General features: G+C 41.3%; 2 protein-coding genes across 5 annotated transcripts in view; one reads left to right on the top strand and one right to left on the bottom strand.

Annotated features, from left to right (window-relative positions):
* The window catches only part of erc2 (ELKS/RAB6-interacting/CAST family member 2), a 41,714-nt gene extending 24,452 nt beyond the window's left edge, over nt 1-17,262 (top strand). Inside the window, exons 10-17 of the mRNA XM_034705039.1 lie at nt 1,486-1,688; nt 6,691-6,814; nt 8,330-8,490; nt 9,434-9,581; nt 11,698-12,399; nt 12,977-13,044; nt 13,141-13,318; nt 13,424-17,262. Of these exons, the coding sequence (XP_034560930.1) occupies nt 1,486-1,688; nt 6,691-6,814; nt 8,330-8,490; nt 9,434-9,581; nt 11,698-12,399; nt 12,977-13,003 (1,365 nt within the window). The 3' untranslated portion in view covers nt 13,004-13,044; nt 13,141-13,318; nt 13,424-17,262. The remainder of the gene's footprint in view (nt 1-1,485; nt 1,689-6,690; nt 6,815-8,329; nt 8,491-9,433; nt 9,582-11,697; nt 12,400-12,976; nt 13,045-13,140; nt 13,319-13,423) is intronic.
* A 276-nt stretch (nt 17,263-17,538) lies between these two features.
* On the bottom strand, nt 17,539-22,452 carry LOC117816765 (protein disulfide isomerase Creld1). 4 transcript variants are annotated; one of them, XM_034689109.1, is made up of 6 exons: nt 22,205-22,447; nt 19,780-19,993; nt 19,588-19,671; nt 19,318-19,413; nt 19,091-19,231; nt 17,539-18,642 (listed from the first exon to the last, which is right to left on the bottom strand). In XM_034689109.1, the coding sequence occupies exons 2-6, from the start codon at nt 19,781-19,783 to the stop codon at nt 18,422-18,424; spliced, it is 546 nt and encodes a 181-aa protein (XP_034545000.1). In that variant the 5' UTR covers nt 19,784-19,993; nt 22,205-22,447; the 3' UTR covers nt 17,539-18,421. The 4 variants fall into 4 exon arrangements, with proteins under 4 accessions (XP_034545000.1, XP_034544994.1, XP_034544979.1 ...); XM_034689088.1 differs by having other exon boundaries at nt 17,540-18,642; nt 19,776-19,993; nt 22,205-22,446; XM_034689094.1 differs by lacking the exon at nt 22,205-22,447 and adding an exon at nt 20,705-20,811 and having other exon boundaries at nt 17,540-18,642; nt 19,776-19,993.
* Between the last annotated feature and the right edge of the window lie 234 nt (nt 22,453-22,686).

The raw sequence follows: 22,686 nt of genomic DNA, 5'->3' as shown, positions 1-22,686 counted from the left end.
CTGCATGAAACTGTCAACCTTGTTGCATGTTGTCACTGTCAGTGTTGCCACGCTTTTCTTTCATGTCAGTGTGGTGCGGCCCTAAAGTATCAGTCCATGGTTGAAGATCACTGCAGTGTTTTGGTGGATGCTCTCTTGTTCTGTATCAGTCTTGCACTTCAGCAACTTGTGTTGACATGTGTGGCTGCATATTGTCTAAAGAGTAATGTGTAACGCTGAAATGTACTTAATTGGGAGTTATAAACTGCTTAAATAATGGAGGTATTAAGCCACGTTTCCACCAAAAGTACCCAGGACTTTTAGTCCCAGGAACCAATTTTCGAGTATTAAAAGGTTCCTTTAGGTCATCTTTTTTTTCTGCTGTCTAGAGAGCTGCGTAGAAAAAAAAAGCATACAGTTTTGCACCATTTTTGTATGAATGTTACAATATTATATTGCAGTATTGCAGTGTATAGCAAGAACTTAATGTGTGACACTAAAAAAAGCATAAAAGAGCTTTGACTCTGTTGTTTGTGGTTCACAACTTTGTAGCGGAGTTGGGTGAGTCAATGCTGGTGCTGTTGTAGCTGGGCTAATTAAAACATAACATTTGTTCAGTTGATTTTTTGAGCAAAAAATTTTTTTTCAAGTAAAAGATTTTTTTTAAAGTGGCTTAACTAAAATAAATACTCAACAAATCAGAAATCTCTAGCGCTACAGACCCCCCTTTAAGTTCCTGTTCTATTAAAATGTACTATTCTCCAAGCAAGGAGAGTTTTGTGATATGTTAGAGGTTTGTGCCCAGAATTAGATGTAGACCCTGGTATTTGTTGTGTGAAGAAGTTTTCAGAAGAAGGTTCTGTTCCTTGGGAAAAGTTTCAGTGGTGGAAACGCGACTTTAGTCCATGTTGGCCTCACAGTACTCATCTGATTAGCCTTTGTTAGAAAGCCAATGGGACAGACGTGATTTATCATTTTGGTACCACTTATATGTTACTATTTTTGGCACCATGAAGACACACACACACACACACACACACACACACACACACACACACACACACACACACACACACAAACACACACACACACACACACACACACACACACACACACACACACACACACACACACACACCTTTCCATTCTACACACATAAAAACATGCAAAGTGACTGGGAGTCTCAGAAGGCCATTAAATGGAGCTAAATAATTGCTCTGTTAAAGCTAATGAGCCTGCACCATTAATGATGCCCTTGCCCACAACATTTTACTCTGCTTCATTCATTAAGAAAAAGAAAGAGGAAGGAAAGAGAGAGAGAGTAGATAATATAAGACACTGATGGACTACAATGAAGCCCAATGTGTGTATCTCTCCTTTGTTGGCAGTAAAACACTGAACTAGGATTGCGTGGATGTTTGGATATTATAATGTTAACTGAGTGTGTCTTCGGGTGTGTGCATGTTTGTTTGTCTGTTTTGCTCTTTTCCTCACATGCTAATGTAGAAAGCCCATGAGGTGGAGCAGCAGTCCGGACCCAGAGGAAACCCGGACTATGTAGACCGGGTAAAGCTGCTGGAGAAGGAGGTGGGCTACTACAAGGACGAGGCCAACAAGGCTCAGACTGAGGTGGAGCGACTCCTAGACATCCTGCGAGAAGTGGAGACAGAAAAGAATGACAAAGACAAGAAGATTGCTGAGTTGGAAAGGTAATTAACTAACAGGTTTTAGGAATAGATTAAAGTATCTGAACCCTCAATCATAGGGATTCTACACCTCAATTACAGTATTACAATCGGAGGTGGGTAGAGTGTACCGAAACAGTATTCAAGTAAAAGTACTGTTATTTTACAATGATGTTACTCAAGTAGAAGTAAGAGTAATGGTAGAAATAGTACTTGAGTAAGAGTAAATAAGTACCTCAGGAAAAACTACTCAAGTAGTGAGTAACTTTGAGTAGTACCATATATAAAATTGTATTGTTTTGGAAACGCTAATAACAATGTGAAGTGCACATTGCCTTTAATAAAGTGACATAAATAGGAAAATGCCAAAATGAATGCTGTTAGGCATGGTTTACTTTGGAACATTAAAAAAGAGGAGCTGCACTGTGCACAAACTAATGTACTCACTTTCATTTTTTAAAACAAGCTGAAACTTCAAACTGTGTCTGAGATGTAATCAGAACATGGGACATTTAATGATCTATTCATCTATAATACTCTAACATTACAAAAAAAAAAAAAGTATGCCTTCCAAACTTTCTTTTAACCTTTTAACTTATTTTCAGTACATCTTACTTACATACTTAACTTACTTAACCACTACAATCCTTAGCTTACCTCACTGATTACTAACTATAACATGCTCCTTAAGGTTTAATGTTAACCAGTACAATCCTTATCTTACCTCACTGATTACTAACTATAACATGCTCCTTAAGGTTTAATGTTAACACCAGTATGATTCTTAGCTTACCTCACTGATTACTAACTATAACATGCTCTTTAAGATTTAATTGTTCTATGTTGAAGCTCAAGATTTCAGAACATAGTTGGCAGCGTGACTGTTGCTCCTCGTCATTTAGAAGTTATAATTGAGTCTGGATGGTTGGCACAGAGTCAACATGTTCCTCCAAAGGCGATACAGGTAAAACACAGCCTTTCTCCTCAGCTGTTGGTGGAGGGGGGGGCGGAGCTACTCCTCCGTTCATTCAGTGTTGAGGCTTTTTATAGCTCTTGGTCAGAAGGAGCTGGCTGAGTGTAAAAACAAATAAAATGACCAAAAAAAAAGGAACGGTAAAAGTAGCGACTGCACAGCCCAATGTAACGAAGTAAAAGTACATATTTTTTAACACAAATTTACTTGAGTAGGAGTAAAAAGTACTCTGCTAAACAACTACTCTCAGAAGTACAATTTTTGGAAAAAACAACTTAAGTACATGTAACAGAGTAATTGTAACGCCTTACTACCCACCACTGATTACAATACAATACATATATTGTCTTTTCTCATTGTAGTTACATCAGAAAATTGAGTTCAACTTATGCTATTTCAGCAAACTATAACAAGAGCAACTTTCTTATTCTAAGTACCTTAAATTATAAGTGCAATCAAATTGCTTGGAGGAAAAGTTCTTATTATTACTTTAGTCATCATTATTTCTGTATAATTATCCCCAAGCCACCATACACAGCTCAGGACCAACAAACAAAATATCAATATTAAATGTGTATTTTATTTATATGAAGATTGCACATTAAATCCCCACCTCCAGATGAAATTTGTTTTTTGCTGTTGTTGTGTTTCCCATATTGGTCGAAAACAACTTTGACTGTAATCATCCTGAACTTTTAAGTACAGAGGTGTTGAATTAGCCCTTGCACTTTAATCTTTAAGGTGTCCAGTTCTATGTTCTCTATGTTTTAAGTGAGTTTCCATGTGCCTCTCTGTATATAATCTGCCATTTCCTGTCGTTGTGTATCAGTGTGTGTCAGCACAGTGAACTGGTCTGGATCCAGTCTTTGGCTTGTAAAATACTTCAGAAATACATCTGTCAGTGGACCATAGTTTCTGCTTAATGCTGAGATACAGCAGAGGCTTTGTGAAAAAACTTGTGACACAATGTTAAATGTGATATTAGAGCACAGAGTGCCACTCAGTCACCCGCTTAATGGAAGAGGTCAAACTGATTTCAGTTAATGGAGCACATAAATAAAGCTGGTGGCCTCATCAGCGCTTGACTCATCTCTCAGTGTGTTTCGTGGCCCAAAGTCTCAACACTGACAGCAGCTTTTGGATTGGGTTCCACTGCAGGACGAGACCATACTCAGTTCCCTGGAGAAGAATTCATACTGATGACACTGAGACTAAGATCAGTCTGACCGCATGAGAACTGCATTTGAGCACATATCCACCAATGACAGCAGCAGAATGCTCTTCTTCTCCCACTCCCACCAGTTCATGTTAAAATGGTTGCATTTTACCTCCCAGCTTAAGATAAGGGCCTTCTTGTGTCAGTGTCATGCAATCTTTGCTAGTGGTGTTTGATTAATTAAGTCTTCTTGTCCTTTTTGCCATCTTTACCCACTTTTTTCTGTCCCGTTCCTCTTTCTATCTTCTATGTCTCGCCCACTTGTTCCTCTCTTCCCCCTCTCTGCCATTGAACACTCTCAACCTCGGTCCCACGCAACTCTTTCTCTGTTGTGCCCCCCTCCCTGACACACCAGCCCCCCTCCCTCTCTCCCTCGCCCCATCCCTCGTCCCGGTGGCAGAGCTCCCCCTGACCCGCTCCCTTCTGTGTCCGCTGCTCCCCAGCAGATAGGGGGCATGGTGTGGGATTTCCTGGGAAAGTGAGTGCTCTGCCCTGGCACTTCAGCTCGGCTGCGTGGTTAAAGTCTCCGACTGCGACTGCTGCAACTGCGTCTGGTTTCACATGTGTGCCTGGGTCTGCCTGCTGTCTGACGCATTCACAGATCTTTGTATCAGTGTGTCTGTGCTGTTATTGCTGTTCCTGTACACGTGATACAAAGATCACTGGATACATGTTTGCTATTATTTTTAGCATGTTTTTTGCTTAGTGGCTAACTGTTTGCATTTGTGCCATAATTATCTTTTTGATTAGTCCCTGTAGATAATTTTTATGTGAGTGTATCTGCATGTTTCCATTTTCTAGATGCATGTTTTAGCTGCCATCTATCTCTGCACAAACAGAGATGTTGTTATCATATTACAAATCAGCACATAAAAAATCTAATTAAGGTGGTGTTAACCGTAAATGTAGCCAAAATACAAGTCAGTATGACGCTCAAAACTTTGATACTCAAGGTATGTAACACGCCAGGTTCAAAAGTACCAGTGTACTGAAATATATGTCAATGGTCATATATTCTGTGCTATTTATTTGATAGCTTTAACAGTCGACGTTACTACAAATAGGGAACCACTGTGTAAAGTGTTGTCTACTGTCTAATCAGCATTACTTTACACCAGGGTTCCTGTTCTGGCCTGTTTGTGTACACCGCATGGCAACATAACACAATAAATATAATCACACCAAGGATTTCATCAAGAAAACAACCAAACTCCACCAATCAAATTTTAACATTTAAGCTATTGTAAATGAAAATTGCCCTTGTAGTAATACTGTAAATACTGTAAATCAATCTGTGGTGACTTATTCGTGTTAAGAGTTGTCTATGGAGTAGAGTCTATGGAGTATGTTAAACTTGGTGTGATTTTCCTAAATGCTTTTAAATTCTTCAGCAGTTTTAGTCAACTATATTGTACTTTTTGTCCCTCTGTGCCCTTTGTTAAAATATCTATATGCGCGCACTATGACTCTTTCAGACACACATGCACACACTTATTTGTGTCTTTTTGTGGTGTTGGCTGTTTGTTGTAGCTTGTGTAGGAAGTTTCTGTGTTTAGAGCTGAGGCCTCTTCCTGCCATGAGCACGCTTCCCCTGCTCATTCCATCCACCCATCTGCCCTCTTCCCCCTAATCACCCTCTGCCTCTCTAACTCCCGGTAACTCTCGCACCTTTAAATTGTCCCAGTAACACCACCTGACAGTCCCTCTCTTTCCTACTGATTTTTCCCGGTGCCCACCTTCCTGCTCTTTCCTTTCAAAACCCAACCCGCCCGCCCCTGCCTAGCTTGATCTACCAGACACAAAGGGAAATGATCAGCCTAGTGGCCTGCATGAATAGAGCTGCTGTGTTCCAGGTCTACACGCGCTCAGTAAGTGAGGTGCTGTAGTAGGTAGGGTCTGGACTGCACCCCTGGTCCTTTAGTGTGTCAGTTCATTCGGGTCTCTTTCTGTCTAAAGAACCCTGCTTTCATAACTGAATCTCTTGCTCCTTCTCTTTGTCAAACCACAGTTGGCTTCCCCCTACTTATGCTCGGCACTAAGACCTGTACTCCTCCCCTCTTCTTTTGCCCGGCTGTCTGCCTGTCTGACTGCATGTCTGCCACTCCCAGGCTTAGCAGCCGATGCACATGGATCATGTTTTTGGAGAAGGTGCATCCTGCATTAGCTGTGTCGGGCTGCAGAGCAGCTACTGTTACAGGCTCCTTTGTAGTGTCCCAGGTTGTTTGACAATGAAAACTGTGATCTCCTCTGGGTCCTCTGTATTGTTTTCTTTTGTTGTTGTTTTTTCAGTTGTTGTTGTCTCTTTATGTTCTGGTTCTAATGTCTCTTTTTTTTACTTTTGTCCTTTGTGTGCTCTCGTCTGCTGCCTTCAATGTCTCCTACACTTGTTTCGTCATCCCTTTCCTTCTACCTTTACCTCCCCCTCTCTGCAGTCTAGCTCCCAGGTAAGTTATGTCCCTCCCCCCCAATAGCGCGTCCATCTCTACCTCTTTCCATCCCATCCTTACTCTGGCGCTTAAACCTGTGCGCCATCACAGCAATGTTGTGTGAACATGAGGCAATCAATTCATCTCTGATGCTCATGTCTGTTGCTGTCCAGGTGATGTCATGAGTGGTACCATTTTGCAACAGGAGTCATTCAAAATGCCCATGATTGTCCATTCTTGTTCTATGTGTTATTTTGTTGTGATATATAGGCGTATATTGTATCCTAAAACCATATTCACTAACTGTGTATTTAAGTAAAAAGTCTAACATTTCTGAATAGAAAATCATACTCACATTGGGATTTGAAACAACTGGCAGAGACACATTCTCAAGGTTTTGTGGTTTTACAGACAAGGAGGCAAAGACCAGACTAAGAAGGGTCCAAACATCAAACTGGGACCACAAGGAGACAAAAAAGGCTTAGGACAAGACCTTCGTAAGGACGGGACCATGGATGGCGGCCACCATGTAAAGGTGTGTCTGTCCTCTTGAGAAACAAGAATTTAGAAACAAATTAGGTGTTGCTTCCATTAGCCACGTATTAGGACTTGTGTACACTGATGGCATTATTTGTTCTTGCAGCATCCACATTTTAGCACCTATATTTCAGGGTGCTTTTCACCAGCGCTTACTGTTACCAGGTTAAAAAAGTTTTCCCTGGCACATCTGTTGCCTTTGGAAGAGACCATGAAGTCTAGGTTAAATTTTGCTTTTATTCAATGAAATTTTAAAAGGGAAACGGGAAACAAAAACAACTGATAGAAATCGTGGCGTAGCCTTGGCAGAAGCTTTAGACCTGGAAACTGCACCCTCTAAAAAACGAATGGAGTGGCGCCTTCGAGCAAGTTGAGCTGCACTACTTTCACATTTGCCATGCGGCATTCTTACGATCACCTGAAAAAAATATCCCCCCAATTAGGTGGTCTATTTAAGATGCAGGATTTCCGGTGTGTGCCTGTGCTTTACCAATGCCACTGCTCCCCTGCATCAGTGCCGCACTCAAACTTTCAGCCCCCCCACCACCCCAGCATCCACCTAAAGGCTCAGACATGGGGGGGTTAATTCCTGCATGTGAGGTTAATCTGCAAGGAATGATGAGGTTCAGAGCCTCAATGCCAAATTTAATATTATGCTGCTGAGATATAGTTTTAATCATTACAATGTGAGTTGACTGACTGAAATTTGTTTGATTTCTTCTCCATTCTTCACTTAGGATGAAAACGCTGCAAGGGAAAAGAAATGTTGGTTGAAACAGGCTCTTAAAGTTACAGGTTTATAAGTTACAGGTGTTTCCACCATTTGTTCCACCCCATATACAACACATGGATAGATAGATCTTTATTTGTCCTTAATAAGGAGATTTGTTGTCACCGTCTGTACAAGAATACATATATAAAACACAAATAAACAATAAACATCCACCCAGCCTCAAAACAATGGTGCACATCATCCCACATATATACACACCGGACACATATGAACACACAGGACACATTAATGCACACCGAACACATATAAACACCCCAGACACATTACATGGGCATTTTATTTAGCAGTGCTATGGCTGACAGGACAAAGCTTCTGCCAAACCGGGCTCGCCTACAGTATGGGGATCTGTATCTGCGACCATATGGGAGTTGTGTGAAGACTGAGTAGATGGGGTGTTGGGGGTCCAGTGTTATAGTGTGTGCTCTGTGTATGATGGCTCTGTTGTTGAGGTCAGACAGGTCGGGTGTGGGGAGGCGGATGATTTTGGTAACCACACCAAGACTGCATTAAACTAGAAAAGTTAGGTTGCTGCTGGGCCTTGTGGTTCAAGTGCGTGCCCCATGTTCAGAGGCTATAGACCATTTGCATGTCTTCCCCTACTCTCTGCTCCTCACATTTCCTGTCTCTCTTCAGCTGTCCTATCATCAAAGGCAAAAAATACACAACCAGATGTCAGTGTATCTTATTTACTTTTCCTTCATGATCCTTGTGGTTCATCAGTTGGAGGAGTTGATGAACACCCTGGAGAGGACGAGGCAGGAGCTGGATTCCACCAAGCAGCGTCTCTCCTCCACTCAGCAGTCTCTACAAGAGAGGGATGGCCACCTCACCAACATGAGACAAGAGCGGAGGAAACAGCTGGAGGAAATCCTGGAGATGAAGTATGCGTCAGTTTCATTTCAGTTTCTTAAAGAGAGCCCCCAATTGGGGTTTTAGTTTGTGCAATAGTACCTTTTTTGTCTAAAAATGCTGTCAGATTCTCCCTGACTGATCCGTTGTAACTGGTACACTACAGTGGGCTGTATAGAAGTGGATTTAACCACCAAGATACCAACCATTGGCTTGTTTGGCCTTGAGTTGGACCATATGCTGTGGCTATGTTGGTTTTGTTGAACCAAAAGTGAGCTGCTTTCTTTGGCAGGGTGGTGAACTACCATCTATTCATTCTGTTTGTCAGGTTTTGGTGGTTATGACTGAATCTCTGGTAACACACCACACATACCTACATTTTTCACAAAGCGGACCATAATTGACATCATGGAAATCATGTTTGTTAAATTTGATTTTGACAAGTAATTTGAATCCATATATACCATCAATGAAACATTAATTGAAATGATAAATCAACTAAGGAGTACCATAGTTTACCCAGCTGGTTTTGCCTGTCTAGCAATTCAACACATTTCTTTGTGCAACCACTGCAGTCACTCCCTGCTTGCTATTAGAGAGATTGCACATTCTGCACTTTGAACTTTAAACCACACTAGTTTAATTTGTAGAACTAAAAGGCTACGCCCACTACTTAAACAGTGTACATGAACAGTCTTTGTTCTGAATACTTTTGATGTGAAAGTAATCTGTCTCATTTTATGCAATTCATTTTAGGTTACTTGACTTTTCTTTTCAAACACATTGTTCCTATTGCTTAGTCCTGTCTATTAGTAGTTTGACCTGCACTCAAACTGCTTCTGAATTTGGTGCAGTTTGATTTACAGTTTATTTTTCATCTTGAAGTGCTCTTTGGAGGTGCTTACCCACATACTGTTTTTTAAATGTTATTTATTTTAAAATCTAAAGTGCTGATGACACTTTTTTTTCTTTTAGGCAACAAGCTCTGCTGGCAGCCATCAGTGAGAAAGATGCTAATATTGCTCTGCTTGAACTGTCTGCCTCCAATAAAAAGAAGACCCAGGAGGAAGTGCTGGCCCTCAAGAGGGAGAGGGACAAACTGATGCACCAGCTCAAACAACACGTTAGTACTGCAGCACAATGTCGAAGAATATACAGTCTGTACTGTGGCTGGTTGCCAACGCAACATTAATCTTAATGAAAGATATAGCTGCAGAAGGCAGCCAGCCATTTTTTCTATTTCATCTACAGGGAGTGGTACACATGCATGCTCACTGATCCTCAGTGCTGCTCCAGTTTTGGCACTTTGTGAGTGTGAGTCAGAGCCGCCTTTATGTCTTTTGAGGCTTGTCGAGGCTCAAGTCATTCAACACAGCTTTAAATCAACCTAAAGGCTTTCATTAGCAAATCAGGGTTACACACTTGTTTTTTAGCAAATTGCAAGGCCATTGCAAGTTATCACGTCAGCTCAGATACTTTCTTAGTAGTGCTGTGTTTATCTGCATAGCTGAAGTGAAATCCATTCAAATGCTTTATAATTTAATATTAGAGGTTTGCTTATCAAGCCAAACCTGGGTCCAAACTCTGTTTGCTTTCAAGCCTCAAGTCATGTCAGGTCTTGAAGGAGTCTAGTCTTAAGTAAGTAAAGTCAAAAAGCCTTTGAGTCAAGTCCTCATTTGTTTTACATGAATCTCATTCAAAAATCAAATTCTCACCACTATTATTCTGGTATGAGTAAACAACAGTACATTTAGAGAGGAACAATACGGCATAAGTATTAAGTATAAACATACAGAAAAAGTGAAAAGATATTTGTCTCAACTTAAATCAAAGGTACAAATAATTGCAGTCACCGGTCAAACAATGTATACCACAGAAAGTCACTGTAAACAGCCTGAAACATTTCCAGTTGATGAGGCTAATTCAAACTTTTGTTCTTTAGCCACTTGAGGTTGGTAGAGGAGTTACCAACACCCATCTTCCACAAATCACACACAGAGTAGTCGGCTGCAGTAACTGAAATAATTTAATGCTGACATACACTGGTTCACTTTTCCAGTTTACAAACAGCACCATCTCTGCCATCCAACCCCCTGGACAGAACAAAAAACAGCACCTCTAAAGGTTGCCTATCAGCATGCTTGCTGTCACAGGCTAGAGGAGGAGCACACACACACACACACACACACACACACACACACACACACACACACACACACAAACGCAGAGCAGGTTAACTCAAATTGTCAACCCTGGGTATGCAACTAGTTAACAAATATACCTCATAAAGCTAAAGATAATAATATTTCACTCCAAATATTGCCCACACAAAATGTCTATCTAAAGACTCATTTAAATCTGGCTATAACACCAGTCTTTTACCCCCTTCGGCCACACACCATCCATTTTGTTTTTATAGAAATATATCATGTTTATTATCTAGAGAGTTATTGATGTGATTAAAAGTGAAAAGATTTGGGCCGAGCCAGCATAAATGTTGTAGCCTGCTTGGCAGGGACTTGTGCAGTGGGGTGGCCGGGGCTTGAATGAGCTCCCTTTGAATTCTGAAGGCCAAACCTGGTTTCACATGAAAATCCTAAACTATGATTGGCAACAGGTAGAGAGACTTGAGTAAGTATTTGGGCTGTGAGGTAACAGGATGCTAGTAGCTTTCTTTGCATTTCAATATAGCACATTCCCTATTCTTATAACTTAAAGCTGAGACAATGGGTGTACAACTCTTTGGGAGTCCTGAATGAATTAGCTTAGAAGACACTCTTAAATGTTGAAACTCTGTTATGTAACTTTTTTAAGATGAAAAAAAATACACACAGGATTGTGTCATTTGTATTATACCTTCAAAGGGTATAAATGACTATTGTGACAGAGAAGGTAAGTTATTTTAATTTGTGTTAGGCATCATACTTATGACAGTCTTGCATGAGACAGTGCCTCAGCGCCTCAGCTCCTCTGCCGGTCAAAAAGTCTGGACACGCCCCGGTGGTTCAGGTGTTCATGCTAAGATTGACTATTTTTCTGACTAGTATTATTAAACTCAGATGGTCATTGAAGAAGTGTTACTTTGTAACAAAATGTGGAACTTTTTATAGTCCAGTTTTCTGCAGAAATGTTCCCTGGCATCATTAAGTGGTGACACATGTAAGTCTGTAGGACTAACAGCGGTTTCTCTATGAGGATCTTTTAACAGCTGCAGATCATCCCATTTCCTCTTCTTACAGACACAGAGCAGAATGAAGCTAATCGCTGACAACTATGAAGACGAGCAGTATCACCCACACGGTCCTCACCACCCCCAGCCTCAGCCCCCCCACGCCCAGCCTCAGCCCCAACCCCAGTACCCCCATACTCCCCACGCTCCCCACGCACAACACGCACCACATGCACCACACGCTCCCCACGCACCCCACGCTCCTCACACTCCCCACGCAACCCACACTCCCCACGCAACCCACACTCCCCACCCCCAGCAGACTTCATACCCACACACCATGCACCAACAACACCCGCAGCACCAACAGGCCCCACAACAGCATCCACACCCACAGCAGCCACAACCCCAGTACCCACACCCAGGCCACCCGCAGCACACCCAGCAGCATCCTCAACATCCCCAACAGCCTCCCCAGCATCAACAGCACCCACGCCCCCCACAGCCCCAACACGCTCACCAACAGCACCCACAGCATCCTCCACAGCACCCACATGGACATCCTCAACCTCAGCACCCGCACCCACAGCACCAACAACACCCACATGGTCCTCAACAACAAGGACCCCATCCCCAACATCCACACCCCCAGCATCCTCAACACCCTCAGCACCCGCACCACACCCAGCATCCACGTCATCCGTCGCCCCATCATCGCGGAGGGCCGGCCAGAGGACCCCCACATGCTGGTCATCGCCCCAACCAGGACCAGGTGAGATGTCTCCCATGTTGTCTGTTTGATCACTCTTATTAAATTCCCATCCCGCAAACATTATTAAAACCTACTAGTATCTGAAAAACTCTTTAATTTACCACCCTTACATAAAAGCTGAGAAACAGTTGTTCCCAAACATTTTGAACCATTGCACTCAGCAGATTTCTCTGCATGTGAGGATTTTTTTGCATTGAGTCCTTTTGGTCCACAAAGGTTCAGATTATGTCAGATGCTATTGCATTGCTGTAGGATTTCTATTTCTGACTGTTGAGCATTTGGAAAGCTAATGTGATGGCATCTCTTTATCTGTAATGTTGGAAAATCTTCTAAATTAAACAGTGAAAAACAACAAATTCTAGGCACTCCTGAAGGCACCATAGGAAGCTGAGGCAACCAACTTTTCCATGTCATGTTGAAAATCCACACAATTCAAGTATAGCTTTGCCCAGATCTGCACTGTGACTCTTTATCATTAATTATTTCTTCGTTACTTTTACTTATGCTTGTAAAAATCTGCACAAACACCAGTTTCTGTCTTCTTTTCTCCCTCCATGCATTTCTTTGCCAACATCAGGATGACGACGAGGGCATTTGGGCATAATCCTAGCTGTGACAACCAAAGCTGTAATGTTGTTTTGAGGGGTAAGAAGATGTTCAAATTGATATGAATTAGTTTATTTTTTTCTTGTAGTGTCTGACTCATTTTGAGAATGCTTTTCCAATATCCCTCACACTTAGATGATTCAGTCACTACTGGAGGAGCACAGCCAAGCCATGATGTTAAAGCACCACCAGACCAAACATTTATTACCTCCACCCAATCAACACTCAACAGCAGGACCTTTGTTTATTTTATTTGGGAGAGGAGGGGGCACTCAGGTGTGCAGGTCATGCAGGGAGACCGGCAGCTGAGCAGGTAATCTCTTGCACATAGTATAATAGCAGATTACAGATTAGTGCATAAACTTGTTTAACACGCACCTGCATTTTACTCTTCCTTCTTCTTGATTTTCTGCTCAAGGTGACCCTGGACCTCTTCTTTGTTTTTAAGGTAGTAGATGTCATCAACTTCTTCTGCACAGATCACAGATGGAGGACTGAGTCCAAAGTAAAGGGACAGATGTTGTAGCCAAAGGAGAGACAGATGTGCTCTGTGTCAGACTCCTGCGTGGACAAGTCATGTAATCGGCATGGCAGGCCAGCACTAAAGGTCTCACAGAGGTCCCCTCAGCTGTCTGTCACCTGCTGGTCGCTGTACCTCCTCAGGCCAACGATGCCCTCTTCATCCTCCCAGCAAGAGAGCTCATGACTGTCATCTGGCTCAGTATTTTTGTTCTTCATCCTGCTTCCATTGACTAATACAAGATCATGGTGTTCTTGGTGTCCGCTCCACCTCGCTCTGGTTGGCTGCCCCCAGCTGACTCTGTCACGATTCCTGAATCCTCACTGCCCTGCTGACCCACCTGGTGACATCTGACCCCTCTACCTGGCTCTATCCTCCCTGTCTTGTTTATTTCATTTTAGTCACCTGTTCATGTTTTTAGATATTTTACCCTGTGTGGCACACAGTCACATCTTTTATATCCTTTATACCCACGCCTTCCATTTCTGGTGATCATTTTCAGCATCTTTAAAGGTGATGTAGTGTACTCTTAGTTTCCACCAAACTTGAGTATAGCATGCTCCACACACCCCAGATTTGAGTGATTTTTGTTTTCATACCTTGTTGGCAAAAAGAAAGAGCTTAGAGTTTACAAATAGTCCGCCTTTGGCCATGCCTGCAGCATTGGGGTTTCCTTGGCTGCATGAGCAGGGCCCTCCACTTTATAGGCGTGTTTTGGCCTTAAGGCTGTGGCTGCCATGGTGTTTCTTCATGTTACCTCATTTCAATCAGAAGTAGTCAAAAAATAATCAATCTATGCAGGTGTTAACATAGAGTGAATGCGTTTTTATTTTCCCCATTCTGACTGAAATTTGTCAAAGTGTAATTATCCGTCCAATCAGAGCGGCCAAGAGAGCGGTCAGAAAATATCCATCAGATTCTTTTAAGGTTCTGAGACTATGCACCTATGCACCTCCTCCCTCTTGCAGGAATTTTTACAAATGGTGCTTCTGCTGGTGCTCAAACTAAACGGTGTCAGAAGACCTGGTCAAGAGCATCTTTAGTCCTTTTACAGTCGAGGGACTTGATTCCAAAAAAGACTTCGTAGAAATCTGTAAAAGACAGCTTTGTATATAAGATTCAACCTTGGAGGACTACTGCTACTATAAATGCCGTCATAGACTCTAAAGTGGGGGAAATGTACAATAGATGTTTTCCCTACAGGTCTATTTGTACCACTAACAGCCCAGTCTCTGATCTGTAGTACACTCCTGCTCCCCTCTCCCCTGAAAACCTCCTCTCCCAGCAGTAGTCCATGTGACCCCCCAGAACATAGTGACTTGTTTTCTCCTTCTCAACAAGGTGGCCTGTGCCTCATAAAAAAAATGTACACATATATGATAGATATGCATATATTATACATATAGAGAGAAATCTATAGAGTGTGTCTATATGTGGTCAGAAAATCGTTTCAAACTGACAAAGATAATATATCTATGTTTTTCTTCATGGTTATTTTTCTAACTGGCTGGAGGTCAGACAGATGTCTTATTTAGCGCGTTGAGTGGTGTGATTTTCCTCTGATTTGTACTTTGTGAGAAAGCCCCTCAGCAGCAAGTAACATTCCCCTGTCTGAAAACACAGGACAGCCCAGAAGAAAAAAAAACAGCTTTAGAGCAGTTTATGGGAAATAGAGAAGTATATTCAAATCTATGTAGAAGGCTAGAAAAGCTGACATTATTACATTCCTTTCTTAATGTGAAAACATTCAGTTGAAGACCATTTGCTTGTGGTGACAACTTCGAATTACACGAAAAAAGACTTGTCTTGAATTTTTGCAGCTCACATAAGTAGCAATGAGATTATGTCTGCTGCACTCAGCAGACAGAACAACTTGCACTTGTGAGTGAGGACTATCACTTTAACATCCAAGTGGAGGTTTGAGTGACTCTGTCGGGATGCATTTCTTTCACCTGTTTGTCGTCGTCGTCTTGTGAACCGAAGTGGTGACAAATGTGACTGTGACAGCTGATTAAGTAGAAAAACCAACACACTTTGTTACAGTGTAGTGGAATATTGAATTAGACTGTTACTCTCCCCACTTCCTCTCCCTCCCCTTATGGTGCCTGAGTGTCTCCAGTATATGGCCAAGTGTTGATTGTTAGATGTAATTGTCTCCCATCTTCCACAAACCGAATGATCCACGCATCAACTTTTCATATGTCTGCTCCAATCATGACCCTCTACATCTCCTGTCACTTACCTAGAATGGGCATATTGTGTGTGTGGTATGCGTGTGTGTGTGGTATGCGTGTGTGTGTGCGTGTGTGCGTGTGCATGTTTACAAATGTTAAGAGAAAGATCCTGATATGATTTTTTTTTCTTTGGAAAAAAAAAAAAGGGAAGACAATGCAAACAGACAGAGGAGCAAAAAAATCCTCTCACTTCACCATCAGGGGGGCGGAGTGCGAATCCTCCATTTTCAGGTCCTTATCTACCGAATACTTGAAGTAGGGGGTTCTCCTACCATGAATTACCATATATAATTTACATGGTAGAAAACATGAGACATTTTAATTGTGCCCATGCATGCTGTTTTTAACAGAATGTGCCAACTGAGAGTGGTGATGTAAGGATAATCTCCTGTTCTCTATGCAGAGCGATTTCTCAACCGTTGTGTCAAAAAGGTTTAAGAAACATAGAGGCTTATAGAGACTGAGGCTGGTTCCCTTGGCTTAGACTTAAGACTAATCCTGGTTGTGAATGACTGACATTGCGCTCAGTGTGAGGTGGAGTCAAGAAGTTAAGTCTGCATCTGTGCCTGGAAGCAGCCGTAAAGAAAAACTTGAGATAAAAGGCCTGTAGAGTCAGCAGTCGTTCAAAAGCCTTTGAGAAAAAGTATGAAAAGCCTAGCATACATTTTCACTTTATTGTTGTTATTCAGGTTAATTTTTCTTTTTGTACGTTGCTTAAAACTTTGGATCAAACAAATCACTGTGACCAATGCCAGAACCTTTTTTGTTTGAAAGAACAAATATTGTTTACTTTTAGATTATTTATTTTATTTACGTTAGCTTTATTTTTTCTATTGTTTTCTGCTTCTTGAAAATGCCAGTTTGAGACTGTACTATTTGTATAAGTAAATGTTTTGAGCTGTACAGTGAAAACCTAGGATCAAGTTAAACGTGAGTGTCCAGCATGCTGAATGACTACCTGTGTGAACGTGAGCTAATCTCCCATGATGCATCATTCCTCACTCATTAATTGCATCTGCATCGTGCATCGTGACGGTGTGATGTTGTGTTTGGGAGTGATGTGTGTCTCACTTACTGTGTCCCATTAGTAGACAGCCTGTGCAGTTTTGTGAGAGTGCAGCATGTTTCTTGGGGTTGCTCGTGTAAATGTATCCAGAAAAGAGGTGTGCGAGTGTTTGCGAGTGTGTGCGTGCGTGTGCATAACTGCCTTTATGGGTGTGTTTGTCAGTATGTGTGTGTATCTGTGTGTGTGTCATGAATGCACAAGAGAAAAATCTATTTAAAAAAACTTTATCAGAAGAAGTCCCTAGCGAAAAAAAAGCGAGACTGAGTCAAAGTTTTGAATGAAGCATGGATACTCTGTGATGTTTCTTGTTTTTTTTAAACCTAGGAGGCTGTCCTCAGTGCCCCTGTTTGCTATTGTATGTGCTGTATCAGAATATTACTATTGAGTGTTGGCCAGCTTGTTTATATCCATCAAATAAAGGTGACTTTCTTTCTGTCTCTGTGATTTTCTATTGTAAGTTAAAATCATTGTAATCACTCAGATCCAGTATTAACTTTTACAAATAGTTATGTTAAACGACGTAAATGCTGATCACTGCAGCCAATCCATATGTATATAATGATAATTTGGTCCTTTACTTTGCACTGCAAAACACATTTGGTTGAAATAAGTTTTTTTTTTTTAAATTGTATTTTTATTTGGAAAGGGTAACAATACAAAAATTACAACACTTCAATATTTGTATTCATCCTTTTCCAGTCTTTTATATGCGTATGCATATAAAGAATAAGTATGTCCACATAGTCATTCATATTCTCTGAAAAATGGCAAAAAAAAATCACAAATTCTGCCAGGGTATATAAACTTATGAGCACAACTGTATGTTTTATTCTCTAAGGAGGGGGAGGGTTAATACCTTCTTGGTGGAGTCATACAAAATCCACTCGCACTGGGGTTATAATAAAATAACATTTTGGGTTCATTTGGTAACTTTTTAACAAATTGCATTTTAATCTGCATCTAAATTTAACTTGGAGTGTGGTTCATCTATCCCCTAACCATTAGTTTTACATAGGACATAATTAGTTGAGTGTTCAGGGAAATCATACATACAAACAAATAAATCTACACAGGGGATCAGAAAAGGGGATTTAACATTTGAAATGTCCTTGCAATGTACAACTGTACTTTTTTTTTATTACACGGCTGTAAAAATACAGGTGAATCTCAACACATTAAAATATCTTTTTATTTGAAATCATATTTTACATCAGTTGTTTAATAAAGTAAAAATGTAATATATTTTCAAGACCCATTACAATGAAGCAGCCTTTTTTTAATTTCAATATTGATAAGTATGACCTAAAAAGTATACATTTAAAAAATATATATATATTTTAAAAATATCAGAACATTTCATTTCGAGCAGTGGTGGTTTGTAAACATGGGGAAAGAGAAGTCAAAGACTGGCCAAACTCTTACAAAGCTAGAGGGAGAGGTCTGCTTTCAGGGGAAATCAGAGAAAATATACCCCTTATATTAATAACCTGCTCCTCATGTAAGCATACTGTATAATTTTGGAACTGTATTTGTTAAAGTTCTTGCTCCACATCTTTTTATTTTAAATGTTTGAGTCTTTTTCAAGAGTTTGGTGCTTTACCGTCCTTTTAGAAAGTTGTCTAACAAACGGTCTCCCCGGTCAGAGAGCCAGTACCCTGCCATGGCGGCCACGGCCCCCATGAATACAGACGTGTAGACCATATCTCCTTTAGCCGCCAGAGTGGCCAGAGCACAAAGCACCACGCCAAAGAACATCTGCTGCAGCACCTCCACCTCGTCATCCTGGATGTCCTCAAACAGACCTTTCTCCTGAACACCTATGCAGAGAGACGGACATGTCAGAGACTGAAGGAGGTGCTCAAGTGAAAATGGTTGCAAACACCTTCCCACATAGCAGATAGATCTGGGCCAGATCTGGCATCAAGCCAGCACTGATGGCTGACTTCTGGCATGGCAAGTGGTATGTCAACTGGATGTGGGCCAGGTCTGGCAATGATGGCATTGTATATATGATGGCATGCCACATCTGGCCCGATTGTGGCTTGGTTTATGTGGCCCAGATCTGTTCATGCCGCATCTGGGCCGTTTAAGGTTGAGCTTGTGATTAAGCTGGCCCATGTGTGAGCCGTCTCTGGCAAACTATATCTGGGCCACTTAAGGGCCGTCATTCTTTGCGGTATGTTGGCCGAGTCTAAGTGTATTGTGGGCCAGAATGGGCCAGACCAATTTTGCTATGTGGGTTTGAGTGAAGTGTATTGGACTCACTGGGCTGCTGCTGCCTTACACATACACCATCCTTGCGGATGAATCCTTTAGCACAGTTGCAGTGGAATGACCCCAAAGTGTTGGCGCAGATCTCATCGAGACCCTGACAGGCCAGCACTCTGTCACTACATTCATCTATGTCTGAGGGGGGGGAAAGGGATGCGGTATGAACAACAGGCACATAATGAATGCTATCAAAATAATCATTATAAATACCCTCCTCTTACCCAAACACTTAGGTCCTGTAAGTTTGTACCCAGAGGCACATTTCCTGCAGCGTGCTGGTCCGCTGCCCATACAGCCCACACAGGCTAGGTCACAATCTGAGGGGAAGGGTGAAGATCTTTCATTAACAATTTATTCTTTTTAAGACTATAAGAGCAATCTTTTCCTGCTTTTAGTTTACCCAAAGTTAAGAACGTTGCACCTCTTACTTTAATATCGCTGTTGCAAAACATTTAAATAGTGCCATTTCACACCAACTCCAAAGCACTGACCTCTGCACTTGAAGGAACCCTCTGTATTAAAGCAGTAGCTGTTTGCGGGACAGATGCCCAGCACTGTGTCACACTCATCTATATCTAAAACAGATCAGAAAAGTTTCAAGATTGGTCATTAGTCTGTTGTTTTTATGTCTCATACATCTTCTGACTCCCACAAAAAGGCTCTGTGTGGTTTCCAGTACCTACACATGTGTTATGATGGAGTGTCCATCCTGCTCTGCATTCCTCACACTGGTTGTTTTCTGTGTCCGAACACTTCTTGCAGGGTTGTGGGCAGCTGTGCACTGCAACAGCCAGCGAGCAACACAGCAAAGCAGCCTGCAGCATGTGAAGCATCCTTAGTCCCATCAAGTCCAGAGGATAAAGCTGTGTGTATTCTTCAAAGTATCACATGACGGTGCTTGAAAGTTGGAGGAAAAAAATAAAGTAGATGACTGTTAAAAATAGCTTCAACTTTGAAACAGCTCATAATTACTACCTACATTATAGCTCATCATTCCTTAATATCATGTCTGTGAACACTTATTATATTAGTAATCCATGCAAACAGAAGGTTAATGGCACATTGTTATTATTATTATTATTATTATTATTATTATTATATAGTTTATTTGATAGGCCTCAGCGCATTATATTCAACTTCCTACCGTTACAAAAAAGTTGTAGAAGTGAATTTTTCACGTTGAGATTGTAGTTATATCCACACAAATTATATGTATTCTATTTTAGCTACTTCACTCTGCATTACTGTGTGAAAATAGCATATTGTTAACCTTCCAGCCTACACAAACTTTGTTATTTACTGTTACCTTGGAGATTTTTTTTCTTTATCTTACACAAGATTTTTAACCAACACAAAGTTGTTTTGACATAATAATATCGCTGCTCTGACTGTTCCACAGGATCAGGACTTTTTCAACCATTTATGTTGCACTTTTATTTGTAATCAAAAATGGTCTGATAGAAAAACTTTACGGTTGTTTTAATGTTGGCTTTACCCTCAGTTATATCGATAATCCAAAATATTTAGGGCTTTGGGAAACATTCTAGGCTTGAGCTCTTAGCCCCGCTCTGCTGATATCTGTGTGCGACTGTATGATGCATATCATACCGATAGTAACGCGCGGAGGGGGGGTGATCGCCCTCCCTGGTGCCATCATGTCCGAAAGAAAGCATGCTTAAGTGCCCTCTTGGATTCCACATTCCGCCTTCTCTGGTGCCCTTTCAGAGGAAAATGCATGAAAAAGTGCCCTCTGGGTACCCCACCTATGTAAAAAAAAAACATTTGGAAAAAGTGCCCTCTGGATACCCCACCTATGTAAAAAAAAAACGATTGAAAAAGTGCCCTCTGGATACCCCACCTATGTAAAAAAAAAACGATTGAAAAAGTGCCCTCTGGATACCCCACCTATGTAAAAAAAAAACGATTGAAAAAGTGCCCTCTGGATACCCCACCTATGTAAAAAAAAAAACGATTGAAAAAGTGCCCTCTGGATACCCCACCTATGTAAAAAAAAACGATTGAAAAAGTGCCCTCTGGATACCCCACCTATGTAAAAAATATTTGAAAAAGTGCCCTGGCAGCCCCTCAAATGTATGAAACTCTAAAAAAAAAAGTGCCATATGGATACCCATGTACTTCGTTATGTTTTGTTAATGATGTACTATAATCAATAATATATAAATACTTGTATAACATAACAAATAAATGCTTTTGTGTTGTCCTTTTTCATAATTCAATTTCCAGCACAAATGGTTGTAAAAATATTCACCAGAATGTAGGAATTCAGTGTTAGCTGCTCAAAATGTTCTGGGGGAGGACCTCTTCTTAGTGCTGTCTCAATCATAGACTGGAAATAAAAATGGACAGCGTTGCTCTGCCTCTTCCCGTTATACGGTTCTGAAGCCAAAAAACCCCGCTCAACGGTGCAGCCATTGTGCAGCCAGAGTCTGTACAATAGAGTTTCCCCTCTACGGCAGCTGTCAATCCAAGCAAACCCTGTGTAAAATCCTGTTTTTTAACCTCTAATAACTAACGAAAAATAAACTTTTCAGAAAAGAGGCCTTGAACACAAAACAGTCAAATAATAACTCCATATCACCACAGCATACGGATGGGGAGAAACATTCGTACCACGTGTACTAAATTTTTTAAGTTTGACTGCAGCCCCATTCAAATGAATGGGGGAGACTGAGTTTTTGACCTATACTGCAGCCAGCCACCAGGGGGCAGACGCTTTGGTGGAAGCTTCACTTCCAGCCGAGCGAGATGCACCCCTGGTCTCAATACATTTAAGTTCACCCTAAATTGTGAGTACCACTTGTTTGAAAGGAGGTGCCCTTTTTTTCACCCCTGTTCTTCTAACAACCTGAGTACGCCACTGGTTTTAGTTACCCTTTATTATTAAAGCAAATCATTGTATTGTTGCCTGCTGTTTATGGTCACAGTCACAGTATGAACGTTATTTTATCTTGTATCAACTTTTTTGCATCATTTTGTAATTAATGTCATAGTTTAGGCTCCATGCGTAAATCTGGAACACATTTTTCTAGTTCCCATTGCACACTGAGAAATTGTAAATGATGAGTTAAGCGGTTTATGCTGGCATACCTTCTTTCGCTGCGTCGACTCAGTTTGAGCTGTATCGTCATTAGTGAAGATTAAATGAAGTGGAAATCAACGAGACGGTCTTCTTGGACCACTTGTCACATTACTTCTTCACCCATGGTTAACCATACATCCCCAGCGGGCGTTACACGACAGATATTCAAGCGGCCGCCCCTCCGGCACCTGATGAGATAACTTACAAGCACCTCTCTGTATCTTTGAACTGACACTACTTTGCACCAATAAGATGCACCGTGCGCCACGGGAACTAGCCAATCACAATCCGAGACGGCCAAAAATAAACTAATGTATTTATAGACACGGCAGCTGAGAGTCATATTCTACATCAGGGGTGTCCAAACTTTTTTCAAAGAGGGCCACATTTGATGCTGTCAGATTACCTCAGGGCCAGTGGCTCCTACTGAGACTTAGTAATCGTAAAAGTCATGTATGAACTCTATTTCAGAACATTTTTTTCCCCATAA

This window comes from Notolabrus celidotus, chromosome 1, assembly GCF_009762535.1.
Source record: "Notolabrus celidotus isolate fNotCel1 chromosome 1, fNotCel1.pri, whole genome shotgun sequence".
Classification (NCBI taxonomy): domain Eukaryota; kingdom Metazoa; phylum Chordata; class Actinopteri; order Labriformes; family Labridae; genus Notolabrus; species Notolabrus celidotus.
The sequence above is the reverse complement of the archived record's forward strand: the minus strand, read 5'-3'. Positions and strand labels throughout refer to the sequence as shown.